Raw genomic sequence first — 20,091 nt, 5'->3', positions numbered from 1 at the left:
TGCCCAACGAACAAGTCGAGAATTGGGTTCTTTCAGTGTGAACAACCACTGAAGTGCTTTGTGATCAGTGATCACAGTGAACGGAATGTTCTCCAAGTAAGGCCGGAACTTTCCAACTCCCCAATAGATAGCAAGACATTCCTTTTCCGTCGTGGTATATCTTCTCTGGACGTCGGTCAGCTGTTTACTGGCATAGGCAATAGGTACCTCGACGTCATCCTGGATTTGTGACAGGAAAGCTACAAGTCCGGCGTCGCTAGCATCCGTTGTTAGGATACACGGCAACTTAGGGTTGTAAGCCGCTAAAGGAGGCGCCATACAGATCGCATCCTTGATGGCCTGGAACGCTTCCTGCTGTTCTTTCTTCCACTGGAACGGAATGTCTTTCTTCTTAAGATGATTTAACGGGGCAACGATCTTGGAATACTGCGGGATGAATCGAGAGTGCCATCCCGCCATGCCCAGAAATCTTTGGATTTCTTTCACGTCCTTTGGGACGGGAAAGTCTACTATAGCCCTAGTCTTGAAAGGATCAATATGGATCCCTCGTTCATTGACAATATGCCCTAACACGGTCACTTCGCTTTGCGCAAAGCGACATTTCTTCGTCTGAAGCGTAAGTCCCGCTTCAGACAGTCGGTGAAAGACATATTCCAAGGCTTGCAAATGGTCTGCCCAAGTACTGGATGGAATGACGATGTCATCCAGATAGACACAGATGGAAAAGTGATGTCCATCCCTGAAGACTTCGTCGATGAGTCGTTGAAACGAGGATGGCGCATTGCATAGACCGAACGGAAGTACTTCGAACTCGTACTTTCCCGCATGCGTGATGAAAGCAGTCTTCGCTTTCGCTTGCGGATGGAGATCGATCTGCCAATAGCCGCTCTTTAAGTCCAGTGCTGTAATGAACTTTGGGGCACCCATTTTTCCTAATAGTTCCTCTATTCTCGGAGGTATCAGGTCAAAATATCGTAAATAAAATGTCGTGTTCATTTCGTCTAAACAATCAATAGCGAAATGCAATAATAGCGAGAACAACAACAGTTAAATGCAATAATAGCGATAGCAAGGTTAGCGAAGTGCAAAAATATCGAGAACAACAACAACGAAATGAAATATTGGAGAGAACAACAATAGCGAATTTCTTACGGTACCTTAAAATATTTTTAACAATGCATACGCACTCCATACTAAAAGATAAAACACCGACCATAATCCCCCGTAACAGGGAATGCAAAAAAGAGGGTATGCGGACTAAATACCCCCAAGACAAAAGACCCCCGGTCATAATTCCCTATTTTTGAAAACGTACAAAATTCCCGCTCTCTCATGACAAAATCCCCCAGTCATTTTTCCCCCCATCCGAGGATAGAGTACAAAATCCCCCCCTCTAGACAAAATCCTCCGGTCATAATCCCCCCGACAGTGTTTAATAAAAATGGTCGTAAAAAATACAATATCAAATTTATCTAAAACACTAGCAGTGTCAGCGATCTGGTGGCGTAGTGGATAAGGCGTTGAGCAGCGGAGTGTGGGATGGTGGGTTCGATTCCCCGAAGGTAAATAAATATTATTATAATTAAATTTGACTTATTTCTAATTGATATGTGACTTTCATTCAGTTCTAGGGCAAAAATAGGTTTACGTAAAAGTTATTAGCGTAAATATGGTGAAAATTTGCTAATACGAAACTATTTTTGCTTTGGATTGGTTAATTGGTGGTGTCAATGACATGCAATATTTACGTTCAGTTTGCCAATATTTTAAGTTTATTCGGGTGGGGCTGGGTTGGGTTGGGTTGGATTAGGTTAGGTTAGGTTAGGTTAGGTTATGTTAGGTTAGGTTAGGTTCGGTTCGGTTAGGTTAGGCTAGAGTTAGGTTAGTAATATTTTATAAATAAATTTAAAATTTTACGCCTTTTCCAAAATATTGTTGTTCTTCTTCATTGACTTCCCAAAATAACATGCCTTTTCCAAAAATTTACATTTTGTATTTACTTCCGATATAACATTACTAATTTTTCCATAATATTGTGCTTTATTTTATATACTTACTATAATAGAGATTTCCCTTCCTATCCATCACAGTTTGGGGGGAATTTGACCTGGGGCCGGGGGGAATTTGTCCTCGACATCCATTCGGAGGAAATTGTCCGGGGGATTTTGTCGCCTACGGGAGGGATTATGTCCATTTCTTGTCTGATGGGGCGGGGGGATTATGTCCTACATTCAATAAAGAGCGTACAAATACAACATCAATATTACCTAAAAGTTAGCAGTTGGTTGCGTCACTGACATTCATTAATGCCTTTCAATTTTACAATATATTTATTCGTGTTAAATCAGGTTTGGTTAGGTTAGCTTAGGTCGAATTGTAAATACATTTAAATATAACCTTAGAATGTGAAAAATTAGTAAGGAATTATGGGAATGCATTTTTAGTTTAATTTTTGGTAAGGTTTGTTGTGTTAAGATTATTTATTTTTTAAGCATTCATAGATAAATTTCTTTTTGCGGCCAGTTTAATTTTTTATTACAACCATTGAGTGGAATCGTGCATATCAAAAATCTTTCACTAATAAAAAAGAAAATTCTATAAACTCAATATTTCAAGATAAAAAATATATTAGTCACATTGCGTTGTTTCATTGGCTTAAATCGGTCCTAAAAACCAGAGATCAAAGGTTCGAAAATGCATAGCTATGTATTTGAGGTTCTTATGTCAAACCGGTTGTAGTATCTTACGATTTTCTGAATGATAGAAGGTATTTTGTTAGTTAAGTATGGCTTTTACGTTAATGAAACACCAAAAGGGTAACAATTGTTTAGTGTTCGAGGGCTTTACTTTCCGACGTGAGTCATCGCGCAATAATGTCGAGTACTGGAAGTGTACTTATTATGATAAAGGCAAACGGGATTATTTCCTTTTCCGGAAGTCATAATCATGTCGCTGATGCTGCCGAAATCGAAGTAAAGAAAATCGTAAATCAAATGAAAGAACAAGCTGAATCTACGCAAGAAAGCACTCAAAACATACTTAGCAACAACATAAAGTCCATTTCACCAGCAGTAAGCGGCCAACTTCCATCCGTGTCCTGTCTTAAACGAGTCATTCGTCGCACTCGTTATCAACGTTCCGGTGTTTTGCCAAGTCCAAAATCTCTGTTCGAATTGCAAATTCCCGAAGAGTACACAAAAACCTTGGATGGGAAACAGTTTCTTCAATACGATAGCGGTCCATCGCAATCAAGAATGATCATTTTTGCCATTGAAGACAACTTGCGGGTGCTGAAAAATTCCCTACATTGGTTCGCTGACGGAACATTCAAAGCAACGCCGCAATTATTCTACCAAATTTACACCATCCATGTCTTGAAGTTCCACACGGTCATTCCCGCCGTGTTTGTCATCATGCGGGATAAAAAGCAACAGTCATATGATAAGTTTCTCGTGGAACTGAAACGCTTAAAGCCTTTGATGAAGCTAGAAACAGTTATGACGGATTTCGAACAAGCTGCTATCAAGGCGTTTGAAACAAATTTTCCTGATGCCACTCAAAGGGGTTGCTTTTTTCATTTTTGCCAATGCGTTTGGAGAAAAATTCAACAAGTTCAAAGCGTGAGAGAGAAATACCAGAATGATGCGAACTTTGCCTTGGAAATTAGGAAGCTTTGTGCATTGGCCTACGTTCCCGAAAATATGGTAATTGAATGCTATTCGGAACTTATAAATTCGTCATTTTACGTCGAAAATACTATTATTCTGGCCCCTATCTTGGAATATTTTCAGTCTACTTGGATTGGGCTTTACGATAACAAAAATTATTCTATGTTAGTCAAGCCAACCTTTCCCATTCAGTTGTGGAATTGCCATGAGGCGTCTAAAGCTGGGTTGCCAAGAACAAACAACAACGTAGAGGGGTGGCACCGCGAGTTTAATGAGACCTTGGCCTGCTCTCGTCCAACTTTGTGGACGTTTGTAAAAGCCTTACAATAAGAACAAAAGCTAAACGAATTGAAGATTGAACAGTACGTCGCTGGAATCGAACCCCCTGCGAAAAGGAAACGCTACAGGGACACGGCTATTCGAGTTGAAGGGCTTGTTTCAAACTTCCAAAATCTGGATAAGTTAGAATTTCTGCGTGGAATTGCCCAAAACTTCAAACTACAAATTTAAATACATTTTTGTCAAACTATTAAAAATTTCAATGTGTAAACTAACATGAAATCAATAAAAATAATTTCATTCAATTTGGTAGTTTTCGAATCTTTACTACTTTATATTAGATTTCGTTGTAAAAGTATTTAGTTGTTATTAATTTCGCTAAAAATGTATTTAGCGCTTAAAGATTTTGAGGTAATTGTAATACGCTAACTTTGTTCTCGTTATAATGATATTTCTCTATTTTTGCATTTCGCTGTTGTTGTTTTCGCTATTTTGACCGTCGACATTTTGCATTTCGCTATTTTGACCTACAAGCATTCTCGGAAGCGGATACGGATCTTTCACGGTCACTTTATTTAAAGCGCGATAGTCAACGCAGAAACGTATCTTTCCGCATTTCTGGTGGACAAGTACCACAGGCGACGCGTAAGGACTAACGGATGGTTTCACGATTCCGTCGCAGATCATTTCGTGAAGATGATCTTCAATTATCCGTTTTTTCTCGTCGCTAACACGATACGCGCGTTGACTAACGCGAAACATCGGTGGTAGTGTGAATCTCGTGATATACTAAGTTAGTACGTCCCGCTTTTTCCGAAAAGAGGTTTGGAAAACGTAGTAATAAAGTTTTCAAGTCTTCCTTCTGTTTAGGACTCAGTGTAGGCGACGCGACAGCTTGTTCAATATCCTCGATAATTTGAGGTGTTGGAGTCTTCAACCCCGGGAGATTTAACACAAATGGAAACGTTGTTCCGTCAATCTGACACGTTTTCGTACCAAAGTCCAGAATAGCCCGATGTTTATAAAGGAAATTCTTTCCCAAAATAAAGTCGTTTGGTAGTGAGGGAACTACGTGAAATTCCTGCTTTAGTTTCAGCTATCCTAAGCGGAAGTCTATTCGCGCGCGTCCCTTCGTTAAAGTATAACGTCCATCGCCTAACACTATACACTGAGTCTCTTCTTCTTCAGGTAGTACTAAATCTGGTTTCAAGGTTCTGACTAAATTACGCAACTGATATAAGCTGATAAAACAAGCATCAGAGCCTGAATCTAGTCTGGTCGCGAAAGTCCCATGCGAATACACGGCTTCTATGGCCACGGGAGGATCAACCTCACAGCGACGCACATCCATAGAGCGCGGCGGGAAGACGATCCCCTTTTTGTCTTCCCGCTTTCGCGTTTTCCGAAGCCTGTCTTTGCGCTACCTCGTGTTTGCTCAGACAGGCGGTAGCATAATGCCCTAAGAATCCGCACTTATAGCATTCTACGCGACTTAAATCGTTTTGCTCTGTCTGAGCCGATGTAAGTCTTGTTGAATCATAAAATGGGTCCTCGTTTAAGTTTAATAATTTGTCTAAAAATTATTATTTTAATCTATATTTAATCTAAAGAAAACTGTTAATAGAAAAAACTAAAAATATTGTCATTATTAAAGAAAAGAAAAACATTAATGTTAATATGTCTATGTAACGCAGATATCTATGTAACCCTTTGTACAAGATTCGAAGACCATAGTCGCCTATAAGGAATGTATAACACCTCCCTTAGAAGAGACATTTTAAAGACTTGACAAAATGTAGGACCATATAAGGTAATACGGAGAGTACTGTCTCTCTCTCTTTACGAAAACGGTAACGTACGCTCCTTATATGGAAATGCTCTTTTGGCCTATTGACCAATGATCGTTGGTCTTCGAACCCTTTTTTACTTTTAAAACTTCTCAGGAGAGAAATCTCATCTCTCCTTTTTTTACTTGCGCTCCTGCTCTCTGCAGAAAATCACCTCCGTTTTTTTAGCCATGTCGCCATAGTACAAAACCTAACTTTGTAACTTTTAAACCTTTTGCTAACTTAAATTTAATCAAGTTTTTTTAATTGTTTATTTTAATGTCTTTAACTATTTAATTTGTTTAATAAATTCGGTTGTATTAATAGATCTCTCGTTTCTTCAAACTTTTACCACTTTCGGACTTTTTCAGTCGGGTTCGAAAGTTACTTTGCTCTCCCAAATCGAGTTTACTAACTTTTCGCGCAACATTTTGGTGCCGAAACCCGGTAGATATACACCGGTATAACAAATTAAATAATGGCGACCCATCAAGAATCTGAATATTCAGAACGAGAGCTTGCAAAAGCTATTAAAAAACGTACACCTTTACGAGCCTCAACTACAAAGGCTATAACAGCGCTTAAAAAGGAACTTGATAGTCAACATCCCTGTATTGACTACCTACACAATGGAATTCTTTTGCTTAATGATAAGGAGAAAAAACTTAAGGAACTTAACGATGCTGTGGAACGCCTTATTGATGACCCTGACGAAGAAGAGAAAGAGTTCGAAACCTGCATCAACTATAATGACGATATCATCGAAATTCGTGGAGCTGCCCAGCGCCTTATGGATCGCCTCAAACTACTAGGAGCATCTGCTCAAGCTCGGCAAGAGAATCCAGCTGAATCTACATCAACGACATCAAGAACTACGCTACAAAATCTAGACCTTCCACCTGTGGATAGACTTACGATTCAACCAACTCTACCAGAAGACAACCGTTCACAAACCGGAAGCACTGCAAATACCCATAACGCGCGAGAACTGTGTGTGAGACTTCCAAAATGGGATATGGTTCGGTTCAATGGTGACTTTTCAGACTGGTTAAACTTTTGGACCCAATTCTGCAACGGAATACACGATCGCAACGACCTCAGGAAGTCAGATAAGTTCAATTACTTAAAATCTTATTTAGAGGGTCCTGCCCTTCTGGCTATTAAGGGGTTAGCTGCAACAGACGCTAATTATGACTACGCTATTGACATTATAAAAGATAGATTTGGAGATACTGAAGCAATAGCAGATACTCACATGAGTATTCTAACTAATTTAACACCTGTAAGAAAAGCCAGTGATATTGAGTCTTTAAAACAATTATATAGCACTTGCGAGGTACAAATTAGAAGTTTACAGTCGTTAGGGGTTGTTTCTGATTCTTATGGAGTACTTTTATGTCATGTATTAACTAAAATGCTACCTGTTGAATTAACTATTGAATTTAACAGAAGATATGATACTAAGTCACGAAAAATTGATGATTTGTTAACTTTCTTAAGAAAAGAAATTGCATGCCGCGAAAGAGCCTATTCTTTTAATCATAATGAACCAGATCGCAAGCCTAACGAAAATAGGTTCCTAAGCCATAGCTCACGAAAAAACTATGATGGTAGAAACCATAAGTCTTCAGTACCTACCGCCTCTTCACTGACCATTTCTACTAGTGGTGGCTTTGTTAGAACATGCTTCTATTGTGAACAACCTTCACATAGAACCTCTGAGTGTACAAATTTATCTCTAGCTGAAAGACAAAACTTAGTAACTTCCAAAAAACGCTGTTACATATGCCTTAGAAAACACTTTGCTAAGAACTGTGATTCAAAAAACAAAAAATGCAAAAATTGCCAAAAACATCACCATGTAACACTCTGTACTAATTCGGAAGAGGAAAGAGAAAACCTCAAAGATGACTCTGCTCAAAATAACGAGGGGTTGGCCAATTTACACGTGGGAATGAAAGGAAGCAAAGAAAAGGAAACTGTTCTTTTACAAATGGCACAAGCCTTGGTTGTCAATTCTAATAACGGAAGCTCCTCTAAAGTTCGTTGTCTCCTTGATAACGGAAGCCAGGTGACCGTTATAAAAGAAAGCTTATCTAGAAAACTTAACCTTGAAGTGGTTAGAGAAGAAGGCCTAAACATTTTCCCGTTTGAAGGTGAAAACCCCATTAAAACTATCAGAAGAAGAGTTAGACTTGAACTAAGGAACGTACTAGATCCCTCTAAGAGCGTTATCATAGAAGCCCTCGAATCCAAAGAGATAAGCGGAGCTATTTTTTCCGTACCTGGTACTGAAGTATTTAATGAGATGAGGTCAAGAGGCCTAATACTTGCTGACATCCCAACTAATAACGGAAGTCAAGACTCGACTATTGACCTACTAATAGGTTCTGACGAATATTGGAGCATCGTTTTTGGTGGCTTCCAAAGACTTGGACCCAAACTAGTCGCTTTGGAAACTATTCTCGGTTGGACTGCACATGGCCCTAGCACCATGACATCTTCGTCAATCGGAATAAACACTGTAGCTATACTAAACGCACCTGTCCTTTTTTCTGAAGAGGACTTAGTTTCTAATCAACTACGCGCCTTCTGGGAGTTAGACTCCATCGGCATTCATGACTCTCAGTCTACTTCAACCAGTCACAGTGACGTACTGAAAACCTTTGAAAATTCTCTCTCGTTTGACGAGGGACGTTACGAAACGGCTCTCACCTGGAAACCAAACAAAGAGAGTCTGGTGGACAACCTAGCCATCGCAACCAAAAGAACTCAAAAACTACTTCAAAAACTAAGCGAAGACACCTCTTTATTCAGAAGTTACAATGACGTAATGAAAGAGCAACTAGATTCAGGAATTATAGAAGAAGTTCCAGTGGAGGACATAAAAACTGAAAACACGCTCTACTACTTGCCTCACCGAGGCGTCTACAACGACTCAAGAAAAACTACCAAGCTACGCATAGTTTTTGATGGTTCGTCACACGCTATTGTAAAACCATCACTAAACGACTGCTTGGATCCTGGTCCTAATCTAAATTCAGATATATTTGACATAGCAATTCGTTTCCGAGAAGGAGAAGTAGCCTATACAGGAGATGTACAGAAGGCATTCTTACAAATCACTATCGCAAAGAATGATTGAGATGTTCTAAGGTTTTTATGGACAGACATAAGAAACCCAACTACAAACTCACAATTGAAGGTCTACCGAATCACACGCGTACCTTTCGGAATTACCTGTAGTCCCTTGTTGCTGTCAGCAGTTATAAATCATCACTTTGAAAAATACCGAGTTAAAGAATCGGAAGTATGCAACGCTATGGACAAGGGACGATACGTGGACGACTTAGTCCATAGTAGCCATGACGTAAGGAAAGCTTATGAGATCTCAACTAAAGCCGCTAGTATACTACTGGAAGCGGGAATGAAGCTTCACAAGTTTAAAACCAATTCTACTGAACTTCGAAAACTCTGGATTTCGAATAACTTCTCTGAAGAAACCCACGATGACTCCCCAGAAATCAAGGTCTTAGGGATTCCCTGGAATGCAAAGACAGATTGCATATTTTTCCAAGTTGAGAACTTACTGGATTTCATAATAGACCGCCAAAACACAAAAAGATGGGTGCTTAAAGCTATAGCACGCATATATGATCCTCTAGGAATGCTAGCGCCTTTCACCGTTAGAGCAAAATTCCTTTTTCAACTACTGTGGCAGATGGGTCTACCTTGGGATGATAAGTTACCCGAAGACATAACCATTCAGTTCGAAAATTGGTCTTCAGAATTGCAAGAACTTAAAAACATCCTCATACCAAGATATTATTACTTAGAAGCTGGAAAACAAGTCTACGACAACTTCAAAACAAATGAGCTACACGTATTTGTCGATGCTAGTGAAAGGGCTTACGCTACTTGTGCCTATCTTAGATTTGAAACCAAAGATGGAATAATAGGAACCGTACTAGTCGCTGCCAAGACAAGAGTTGCTCCTCTGAAAAAATTAACATTACCCCGCTTGGAGTTAATGGGAGCAATTTTAGGCGCTCGACTGTCAAAACATCTATTGGATACGTTCACAATAAAGCCAACTGGAATAAAAATGTGGACAGACTCAACAATAGTACTACAATGGATAAGAGGATCGGTTGAACAGTGGAAACCTTTCGTATCTAACCGAGTCCGGGAGATACAGACTCTAACTAACCCGGAGGCGTGGAATCATTGCAGATCAAAAGAAAATCCGGCTGACCTACCCACAAGAGGTAGAACCGTTTTTGACCTATCTTCCAACAGTCTATGGTGGAAAGGACCTGCATGGTTAAGCCAACCAAAGGAAATGCACCCTAAGAAAAATCTAAACCTGAAGGGCACTAATTCTAAAGAGCAAACGGAAGAATTAAGAACTGCATTTTTACCTGTAACTCAAGCCATTTGCATAGTCGAACCAGCAACTGAACCACCTTTAAACCTAAAATCTTACAGCAGGTTAAGAAGAGTTTATCGTGTTACGGCCTAGATACTAAGATTTAGAGATAATACAAGGATGAAAAATAAGCTTGACCGAAAACTTGATGAGCTCTCAGTGGAGGAAATATCCAGAGCAGAAAAATTTTGGATTAAGCTTGCTCAAATGGAAAGCTTTCCAGACGAGATGCAAAACTTGAAAAACAAACAAGCTATATCTAAAGATTCAAAAATCTACATGCTTGAACCTTTCCTTGACGAACACAATCTAATGTGTGTAGGAGGAAGACTAACCTCAAAATCACTCTCATATCGCGAGCGACACCCCTGGATCTTATCACAAAAGCATGATCTCTCAATTTTAATTGCTAACTACCATCACGAGAGGTTAATGCATAGTGGTGTCAACGATACACTCGTTCAAGTTAGAGAACAGTTTTGGATACTCAGTGGCAGAAAACTAGTAAAGGAAACGCTAAAACAATGCCAACTCTGCAAACTATTCAGAGCAAAAGCTGGGGAAGCTGAAATGGCGCCCTTGCCAGACTTTAGAACTTCCGTAAGCCCTCCCTTTGAGAGATGCGGAATTGATTTCGCTGGCCCACTATACTCCAGAGAGGGAAAGAAATGCTACATTGCATTGTTCACTTGCGCAGTCACGCGGGCTGTACACTTAGAATTGGTATCAGATATGACAGCAGACGCGTTTCTTCTCTCCTTTCGTCGATTCATAGCCAGACGAGGGATGGTGAAACAAATACACTCGGACAACGCAAAGACGTTTAAGCGAGCCGATATGGATATCAAAGAGCTATTAAAAAATGTAAACAGCGCCGAAGTCCAAAAATATCTCGGAGAACTAAACATAACGTGGCATTACATCGTCGACAGAGCACCCTGGTGGGGAGGCTATTGGGAACGACTTGTACGATCCGTAAAGGTCTGTCTGCGCAAATCACTTGGTCAAGCGCGTCTTATAGACGAGGAAATCGCCACAACTTTGACAGAGGTCGAAGCTATTATAAATTCTAGACCTTTGACGTTTGTCTACCAAGATCCTGGAGAACCTACTCCCCTCACTCCTGCACACTTCCTAGTGGGTGGAAGATTAACGTCATTACCCTCAAGAACATTTCATAAGAAACCAATCACACCTACAACACGCCAAGAACTAACAAATCGACTTAAGTATCGTCAAAGGCTAATAGATAACTTTTGGTTCAGATGGAAAAATGACTATTTATTAGAATTGCGCTCGGCGCACCATAAATTGAAAAGAGAACCAAGCAAAGAACTTAAAAAAGACGATGTGGTACTAATCTCAGAACCCAACTTCCACGCCTGTGCTGGAAAATGGCAGTCGTTGAAGAGGTATTTCGCGGACGCGATGACAAAATTAGATCGTGTTTACTTAGGCTTGCGAATGGTACAAAACTAAAAAGACCCATTCCTTTAATTTACAATCTCGAAATAAACGAGTAAATATTTGTTCTTAACATTTAACACTAATCTTGAACACTTTGTATTCAAGGGGGGGAACTTATGTTGAATCATAAAATGGGTCCTCGTTTAAGTTTAATAATTTGTCTAAAAATTATTATTTTAATCTATATTTAATCTAAAGAAAACTGTTAATGGAAAAAACTAAAAATATTGTCATTATTAAAGAAAAGAAAAACATTAATGTTAATATGTCTATGTAACGCAGATATCTATGTAACCCTTTGTACAAGATTCGAAGACCATAGTCGCCTATAAGGAATGTTAACACCTCCCTTAGAAGAGACATTTTAAAGACTTGACAAAATGTAGGACCATATAAGGTAATACGGAGAGTACTGTCTCTCTCTCTTTACGAAAACGGTAACGTACGCTCCTTATATGGAAATGCTCTTTTGGCCTATTGACCAATGATCGTTGGTCTTCGAACCCTTTTTTACTTTTAAAACTTCTCAGGAGAGAAATCTCATCTCTCCTTTTTTTACTTGCGCTCCTGCTCTCTGCAGAAAAACACCTCCGTTTTTTTAGCCATGTTGCCATAGTACAAAACCTAACTTTGTAACTTTTAAACCTTTTGCTAACTTAAATTTAATCAAGTTTTTTTAATTGTTTATTTTAATGTCTTTAACTATTTAATTTGTTTAATAAATTCGGTTGTATTAATAGATCTCTCGTTTCTTCAAACTTTTACCACTTTCGGACTTTTTCAGTCGGGTTCGAAAGTTACTTTGCTCTCCCAAATCGAGTTTACTAACTTTTCGCGCAACAGGTCTATTGGGAATTCTTGCGTTTGGTGTCGCAACCTTTGATGTCGCACCTCCCCCCGGCGGTTTTGTTAAAACCGCGGCGGTGGGAGAATTTCTTCTCCCACTGGATTTACGCGGGGTACACTTTGCACTGTCTCTAGGATACAATGAGTTAGAGGGGGTCGCTCGTAAAATTTCTTCAGTTACGCGGCCCTTTTCTATGAAACTGCGCATTGTCCTTATGGTATCGTGAAAGACATGGATGCGTATCTCGTGGAGGATATTTCGCTTGCAAATACCAACAAGTTCAGAGTCAGTGTACGGAACGCGTAGGTTCTGATTCATCGCGGTAATACTCGCGATGTACGCGTCAAAAGATACATCGGCGGGTTGTTTAAACTGAGCTATTTCTAGGCGGAGGGATTCCTCCGCTCGCACAGAAAAGAAATAGTCTCTAAACGCGCCTTTCACTGTACGCCACGTTAGTGTTTGATTTGGCCTATTTATGTCTCTAAACCAAATTAATGCACGGCCCCTTAATATTTGTGGGAGAAGCGCGATAATGTCATTGTCTGTCATGCTGTGATATTCAGCGAATTCCGTTAAAGTCCGAAGGAATTCCGGCGCGCTTTCACCTTCAACACCACTAAATATTAAGTGAGGGGGTGGTTTTGGCCTATTTTTGGTGGCTGGTCTAGTTCCTATGTTTGCTAGCGTAGTTGCAAGAGTTTGAATAGTTTGCATCAAAACATTGGACGTTGCGCCTTGCGGTAGCGGCGGCGGAGGTGGGATTCCTCCTGCCGCTTGTCCTTGACCAGGCGTAGGACTAGTACCAAGGCTTGGAGGAGGAGTGATCCTCCTCGGGGGAGTATAAGATCCCGGCAACTGCGCGTTAATCGCGGCGATTAAAGCATGCGGATCGGCGGGATCCATGACGCGACAGTTAAGGAGTTCAAGGAAAGGCACAAGTAATGTTCACAAGTACGCGTTTGGTACAAATGGGAATGTCAGTCTTAACGGGTCCTGGCAAGCTCGCCACTTTATGTAACCGTAAAGTTAAAACGTAGGCAAGGGGGCCTAATTTCACGGCTCACAAAGAAATTAATTAAAACTCGCAATTAAGAAGTTCCCAGGTTACCCGTTTAAAGGACTTATTGTCCATGACTAACTATATTTACCATATGATCCATTGTGAAGAAAACGCCGTGGTAATCGGAATAATACTTTTATTTAAACAAAAACAAAAACACGTTTAAACTTGAGCGTGGTTACAAAGAACTGACTGCGGAGACTGACTGCTTAGTACATATTGTAGGCGGGGGTTTTTATCCCCGCGAAAAATGTTTTTTACAAGTTTGACAGCGATGGCGCTTAAGGCGCCACTTCGGGACAATTTAACATTATACATAAATAAATGTTAAAAATGAAAAATTAACAAAGCAGACGACGCGGTTTTCCCCGGGAAGGAGAAGCTTGGTGTGGACGGTTACAATTGTTGAAAAATGTATCAATCTCAATCTTGATTTAAAGGTATTACTAGAAATTTTTCCTAATTTTTGAAATTCGATTGTAATTTGCGTAGGCTCAGTTTAAAGTTTATTATTTTACTTAGTTTCGGAGCGATATATTTGGAGAACGAAGTGTAACTGTTTCTAACACCCGCAATTTTGGACTAATTCGAGATGGTGTTGATCCTGTGTATGCAGTGTTTTATGAAAATGGGAAAACATTTCTGCATGTTTTGTTTAGACCCGTTTGCATATTGGATTTGTCACCGTCTAATTCTAACTGGGCAGTTGATCTTCAAAATACACTGAATATGATTAATGGAAAAAATTACGTTTACTGCCCAGGCATTAAATTTAATGGTACAGAACAAACACCAGTCTCGGTTGATCGACTTCCTGACCGTCCTGAGGTGACGGTGACGTAGAAGATGAGGATGATTCAGATGACGTGGTTGAGGAAGTCTTCGTACGAGGGTGGTCCATGGTACCACCATTCGTTGGGGGACTAGACTCGGGATCATCTGCAACGTTCGACTGTGAAGTAAGGGCATTTTCGGCATTGTCGAAGACAGCTACATTAGTCCAATAGAGTTTAAGATGCTCTAGGTTAACTTTCCCTACATTCTGTCCTGAGTTAGCGTCTTCTAACTCGTAGACTACGGGAGAATGTTTAGCAACAATTTTAAAGGGACCTGCCCATTTAGGACTAAGCTTTTTCATAAGCTGACCAGTGGTACTTGATAAAGGATGTGTTTCCATCCATACTAGGGTTCTTACCTCAAACTCAAGAGGGTCATGGTGGAGGTCATAGTATTTTTTCTGGTGTGCTTTAGCTAACTTAGACAATTCATTACTGAATGCTAATTGTTCCTTAAGAACCTTTAAAGCCTTATCACGACTGGGGTCATCCGGGTCCTGAATGGGTTCTTCAATATCTAAATCCCAAGGGAGACGTGGCTCCCGCCCTAAATTCAAAAAGAAAAGGGATCTGCCCGTGGTTTCATGGGGTGCGGAATTTATAGCGAATTGAAGAAGGTCAAGGGATTCATCCCATCTATCATGGTGATTCCCTACATAAAACGAAATTAACTCGCCTATTACTCTATTTACTCTCTCGGTGGGATTTCCCTTAGGTGTGTAGGGGGTGGTAAACTTTGGGTTTATTTTAAAAGCTCTGCAAGTCTGCAGCCAAAGTTTCGATGTAAACTGTACTCCTCTATCACTGAGAATAGCTTTAGGAGCTCCCCACCTAGTGATAATAGACTTGAAAGCCTGTACACATGTCTTAGCAGTAATAGTTTTTAGTGGAATCATTTCCACGAATTTAGTCTTTTGTTAAATATATCTTTCTTTTTTATATATTTAATTCACTTTTAATAAATTCAAGACTATTTTAAATTTTACCGAAATCTTTTTAATAAACCTTCTACTTTTATTACATTTTGATTATTAACTTTTGCTCTCATTTTTGAGCCTAACCTTTTAACATTTTATTTTTGTTTCATTTTCCCTCTTTATTTTGGGGACCGATTTAAACGTCTGCCTATCCTTTCAAGGCTAAAATTTCGTCTGAATTCTTTTTCTGAATTCGGTGCGCTCTTCGCGCCCTTTTCTTTTGCCCCCTATTTTGGGGGATATTTTTCTAGGTAAAAAAGGGGACCCCTTTTTCTTTTCAAGGATGGGCCTATCTTTCCCTTTTTTCCTAATATTGGTATCTTTCAACCAGATCTATATGAATACAAGTTTTCTTTACATGAATTTTAGAATTTATATGAAAATGTATACAAACAATTATACAAACATTAACAATTATTTCAAAGTGTTTTACACTCCCCAGAATGCGGAGTAATTATTTACAAGCATTTACATAAATAGACTTTCAAGTTAATGTTTTCATTAATTAATCGTCTGGCAATTCCATTAAATATAATAGTTGAACTGGACGTCGAAGGACATTCCCGTTCGCTTGTCTTATTAAACAAGATCGAATAAGTCCGTCACGTCCAGGTTGAGTTTGTGTAATCACACCAATACTCCAATTTTGCCTAGGCTGTTTGTCATCATGAATGATGACTATATCTCCAGGTTTAAAAACAGAGTTCTTTTTTATTAATTTCTCTATGTGATGAACTGATCTCAAGTTCAATAAGTATTCAGTTCTCCACCGTTTCCACAGTTTGTCCATTAATAATTGACTATATTTCCATCTGACAATTAATTCTTTACGTGTACTTGAAAAGGTTTCATTTTGTTTTATTTTTCTATTTGGTAAGCTTTTAATTCTTTGACCAATTAAGAAATGAGCCGGCGTTAATGGGTTAGGCTCGTTATGATCGTTGTACACGTAAGTTATAGGCCTTGAATTAATAATAGCCTCTGTTTGAGTTAATATGGTTTCCATTTCGGAGTAATTCAAAGCAGCAGATCCAATAATCTTTTTTAGTATGTTTTTTGTTGTTCTAACCATTCGTTCGTACATACCACCCCACCATGCTGCTCTTTCAGCGATAAAATTCCATACTATGCCTTCTTTTCCATAGTATTCTTCTATTTCATTTTTACTTAAATTCTTCCAAATTTCTTTGTTGGCTCGAACTATTCTATTTAATTTCTATTATTTATACTTATGGGCTTTTCCTGCCCCCCGTTGGGCGCCATTTTGTTAAATATATCTTTCTTTTTTATATATTTAATTCACTTTTAATAAATTCAAGACTATTTTAAATTTTACCGAAATCTTTTTAATAAACCTTTTACTTTTATTACATTTTGATTATTAACTTTTGCTCTCATTTTTGAGCCTAACCTTTTAACATTTTATTTTTGTTTCATTTTCCCTCTTTATTTTGGGGACCGATTTGAACGTCTGCCTATCCTTTCAAGGCTAAAATTTCGTCTGAATTCTCTTTCTGAATTCGGTGCGCTCTTCGCGCCCTTTTCTTTTGCCCCCTATTTTGGGGGATATTTTTCTAGGTAAAAAAGGGGACCCCTTTTTCTTTTCAAGGATGGGCCTATCTTTCCCTTTTTTTGTGCAGAACCATCTAATACAACTCTAAGTTTCGTCGTTGCTCTTTGTTCGTTTAACACACCCTGGTGGGGTAAATAATGTAGTCCCTCCTGTCGTGTAATTGACAAAAACTATTAAATATTTATAGTGGTGTCTACTTGAAGGGAAGGGTTCCATTATGTCGACACTAATTTGTTCCCAAGGACTTGTTATTTCTGAGGGTTGCATAAGCTCTGGCTTTTTCCTATTTCTAGCCTTAAATTGTTGGCATAAAGAGCATCCTCTAACATAATCCTGGACGTCACTAACTATAGTGGGCCACCAATATCTATAAGTCACTTTGCTAAGGGTCTTATCTTTGCCCCTGTGAGCTGATAGTGGGTGGTCGTGTAACAACCTCATGGCTTCTAGATTAAACGAGGCGGTAAATAAATTTTTTCAGGATAGTTTCTGTAAGGTCTTCTATAAAGAAGATCATTCTTTAATTAATAAAAACTGTCTTTGTAGACAAAGACGCGAGAAGTAAGAGATAAGTGTAGAAAATTAAATGTTTGAAGTGACAGATATTAAAATTTTCATTTTTGAAGACGTGATTATAAAACATCAATTATTTGAAAAAAATTCTTATCTTAGTTTTTTTCACCAAAATTCCTTAAGTAAAATATTTTATCCTTAAACATGTGCATCATTTTAAAAATAGAACACGTATGCATTTTATTTTCTTTTTAAAATTTAGAGTTAGTTTGAGTATTCAGGCCTATAAGGAGAATAAAATGGACAGAAAATCGTTGATAGCAGACAAAATAAAATAAGCATGAAAACTTAACAAAACGTGTTCGTTATTTTTAAAGTTTTCGAGGTTTCAAAAATTGACGTGTTGTATATCTCTCAAAAGATCACGATCAAGCTACAGATCCTTTTGACTCTAATAACTACATCACAGTCAAAGGGCGAATGTAATTTTCTGTTCGCAATATTTTCAATTTTAAAATATAAAAATAAATTCATCTAGCTCTATTTTTCAGATATCCGAGTATTTGAACTTCCTCGAAGCAAATGTTTCTAGAAAATAAACAGTAGTATCAAGGTATATTCTTTGAAATTTTTGTGAAAAAAACTAAGACAAGAAATTTTTTCAAATAATTGATGTTTTATAATCACGTCTTCAAAAATGAAAATTTTAATATCTGTCACTTCAAACATTTAATTTTCTACACTTATCTCTTACTTCTCGCGTCTTGTCTACAAAGACAGTTTTTATTAATATCTGTGACTTCAGTCTGAATATGAGTTAAAATTGTTTAGAAACTAGTATTTTAAAACTTATACTGAAAAGCAGGTGCTCCATTTAAGTCTTGTGGTGTTGCGTATTTATTAGTTACCGCGTTTGAACTAACAAGGCCGTAACCATCTATTATAGAAGTACTAGTCCTGATTGCTTTCACGCCCAGTCCAACCCAAATTGCCTTCCGTCGTTTTCACCTGCAAAGCACAGTGGATGCAATAATACAAATAAATTCCGAAGACCTAGACTAAAAAATTATTACGTAAATCTGTGTACAAAAAGAATCTATAGACCTGTGCACAAACATATTGCGTAGACCTGTGCTGGGTGACCACATTTCCTAAATTTTATAATTTTTCCTATTTTCGGATGTCTTCCTATTAGTTCCTACAATTTCGATAATATTCCTATATTTTCCTATTTTTTGGAATTGTACATATTTTGTGCCCTCTCACTTTTGGTTTTTTTATATATCACTCAAAACATAGAAATTTGACAGAAAGTAATGCCAATTTCCACTAGCTACTAGCAATCAGCCACCGTGGATTTACAATACAGGCTAACGCTTCTGTGATTCAGATATTCCGATCCTGTTTTAAGTTTAAGTTTAGTATTCCATGAGGTATGAAGCTAAAGCTATGGAAGCCTCTAAAAATATTTGTCACGGAAGTCTGTGATGTTTTAAACTTATAGCATACATTTCTAAGATTACGTTCCATAAGTCTGACACTTCCTATATTTCGAAATGCTAGAGACTTAATAAGAGCTAGTTCGAGAACGGCGCGAGAATTGACTACACGCGATTTTCCACTCCATCTTCCTATTTAGTCTGTACTAAGCCTTTGACAGAGCATCATCAGGCATCGCTTTACGAGAATCTATGACGTTTCATTTACGTCACTTCGAGACAAGCTCTCAGTAACCAGTGACAAATTTATGTAACATATCTTACGAACTTATGGTTATAATTAAACCAAAGTTCCTTTGTAAATCTTGTCTTATTACTTTCAAAGCCTTTGCAACCTATATTTTGCTATTTTTTTCAAGAGTAGTTCTCTTGTCTTTTCCTGTTTTTTTAATTATACATCTATATCTATATAAATCTAAGTCCTGACTGACTGACAGACAGACTGATAATCATCGCCCAGCCCAAACCGCTGGCCCCAGAAGGCTGAAAATTTGGAGGAACGTTACTCGTAAGCAGTAGGCGCGTACTAAAAAATATTTTTTCAATCCGCCGCCATCTTAATAAATGGCACCCAGAAATGTAACAAATCTTCTCTTTGTTTCAACCGATTTCACAAATATTTAGTACACTGGATTCCTTTAACCTATAGACGGGCTGAATGGTCTTTCGGGATGGATTTGTTGCCATCATTTTAAATAGCGGCCAAATATTTAAAAGCCCTTCATTATAGAATGTCTGCGTGTAAAGTAATAAAAAATGTCCCGACGAGCTGATGGGCGACGCCGAGTGCCTTCGCTCCTAGGATGCTACAAAAATATTTGTCGAATCTGTAAAATGTACCCATACTTGATGGAAGTTCTTACATTTCATGGAGATGTGCAAAAAAGATTTCATGGAACTGTTCACAAAACCTTATATAGGCTTATGCACATAAAGATTCCATAGACCTGTGTACATAAAGATTTCATACCCATAGCACAAAACTATTCCATAACCATTTGCACAGAAATATTCCCTAGACCTGCGCACAAAAATATTTCATAAAGCTGTGCACAAAAAGATTCCATTGATCTATGAACAAAATATTCTATTGACTTTTGTATAAACATGTGAC

General features: G+C 38.4%; 4 protein-coding genes across 4 annotated transcripts; all 4 read left to right on the top strand.

Moving 5' to 3' along the window:
* Positions 1–2,873: 2,873 nt before the first annotated feature.
* On the top strand, positions 2,874–3,998 carry LOC149655847 (uncharacterized). The gene is made up of 2 exons (XM_089845056.1): positions 2,874–3,704; positions 3,792–3,998. The coding sequence occupies exons 1-2, from the start codon at positions 2,874–2,876 to the stop codon at positions 3,996–3,998; spliced, it is 1,038 nt and encodes a 345-aa protein (XP_089701182.1).
* A 2,253-nt stretch (positions 3,999–6,251) lies between these two features.
* LOC149655846 (uncharacterized) lies at positions 6,252–8,918 on the top strand. The gene has a single exon (XM_089845055.1). The coding sequence runs from the start codon at positions 6,252–6,254 to the stop codon at positions 8,916–8,918; it is 2,667 nt and encodes an 888-aa protein (XP_089701181.1).
* Positions 8,919–9,095: 177 nt separating this feature from the next.
* LOC149655845 (uncharacterized) lies at positions 9,096–10,295 on the top strand. Its single transcript, XM_089845054.1, has one exon. The coding sequence runs from the start codon at positions 9,096–9,098 to the stop codon at positions 10,293–10,295; it is 1,200 nt and encodes a 399-aa protein (XP_089701180.1).
* Positions 10,296–10,322: 27 nt separating this feature from the next.
* Positions 10,323–11,681, top strand: LOC149655844 (uncharacterized). The gene has a single exon (XM_089845053.1). The coding sequence runs from the start codon at positions 10,323–10,325 to the stop codon at positions 11,679–11,681; it is 1,359 nt and encodes a 452-aa protein (XP_089701179.1).
* The last annotated feature ends 8,410 nt before the right edge of the window (positions 11,682–20,091 follow it).

Source organism: Phalangium opilio, unplaced genomic scaffold (assembly GCF_054372755.1).
Source record: "Phalangium opilio isolate 3A_F unplaced genomic scaffold, DU_Popi_V2 ptg000078l_1, whole genome shotgun sequence".
NCBI lineage: Eukaryota > Metazoa > Arthropoda > Arachnida > Opiliones > Phalangiidae > Phalangium > Phalangium opilio.
This window is presented reverse-complemented; position numbering and strand designations above follow the sequence as displayed.

What these genes read in the sequence shown, in the direction of transcription:
- LOC149655847 (XM_089845056.1), top strand. Translation starts at nt 2,874, where the DNA reads ATGTCGAGTACTGGAAGTGTACTTATTATGATAAAGGCAAACGGGATT. An exon ending in CCTACGTTCCCGAAAATATG is followed by an intron (nt 3,705 to 3,791) that starts GTAATTGAATGC and finishes GAATATTTTCAG; the next exon opens with TCTACTTGGATTGGGCTTTA.
- LOC149655846 (XM_089845055.1), top strand. Translation starts at nt 6,252, where the DNA reads ATGGCGACCCATCAAGAATCTGAATATTCAGAACGAGAGCTTGCAAAA.
- LOC149655845 (XM_089845054.1), top strand. Translation starts at nt 9,096, where the DNA reads ATGGACAAGGGACGATACGTGGACGACTTAGTCCATAGTAGCCATGAC.
- LOC149655844 (XM_089845053.1), top strand. Translation starts at nt 10,323, where the DNA reads ATGAAAAATAAGCTTGACCGAAAACTTGATGAGCTCTCAGTGGAGGAA.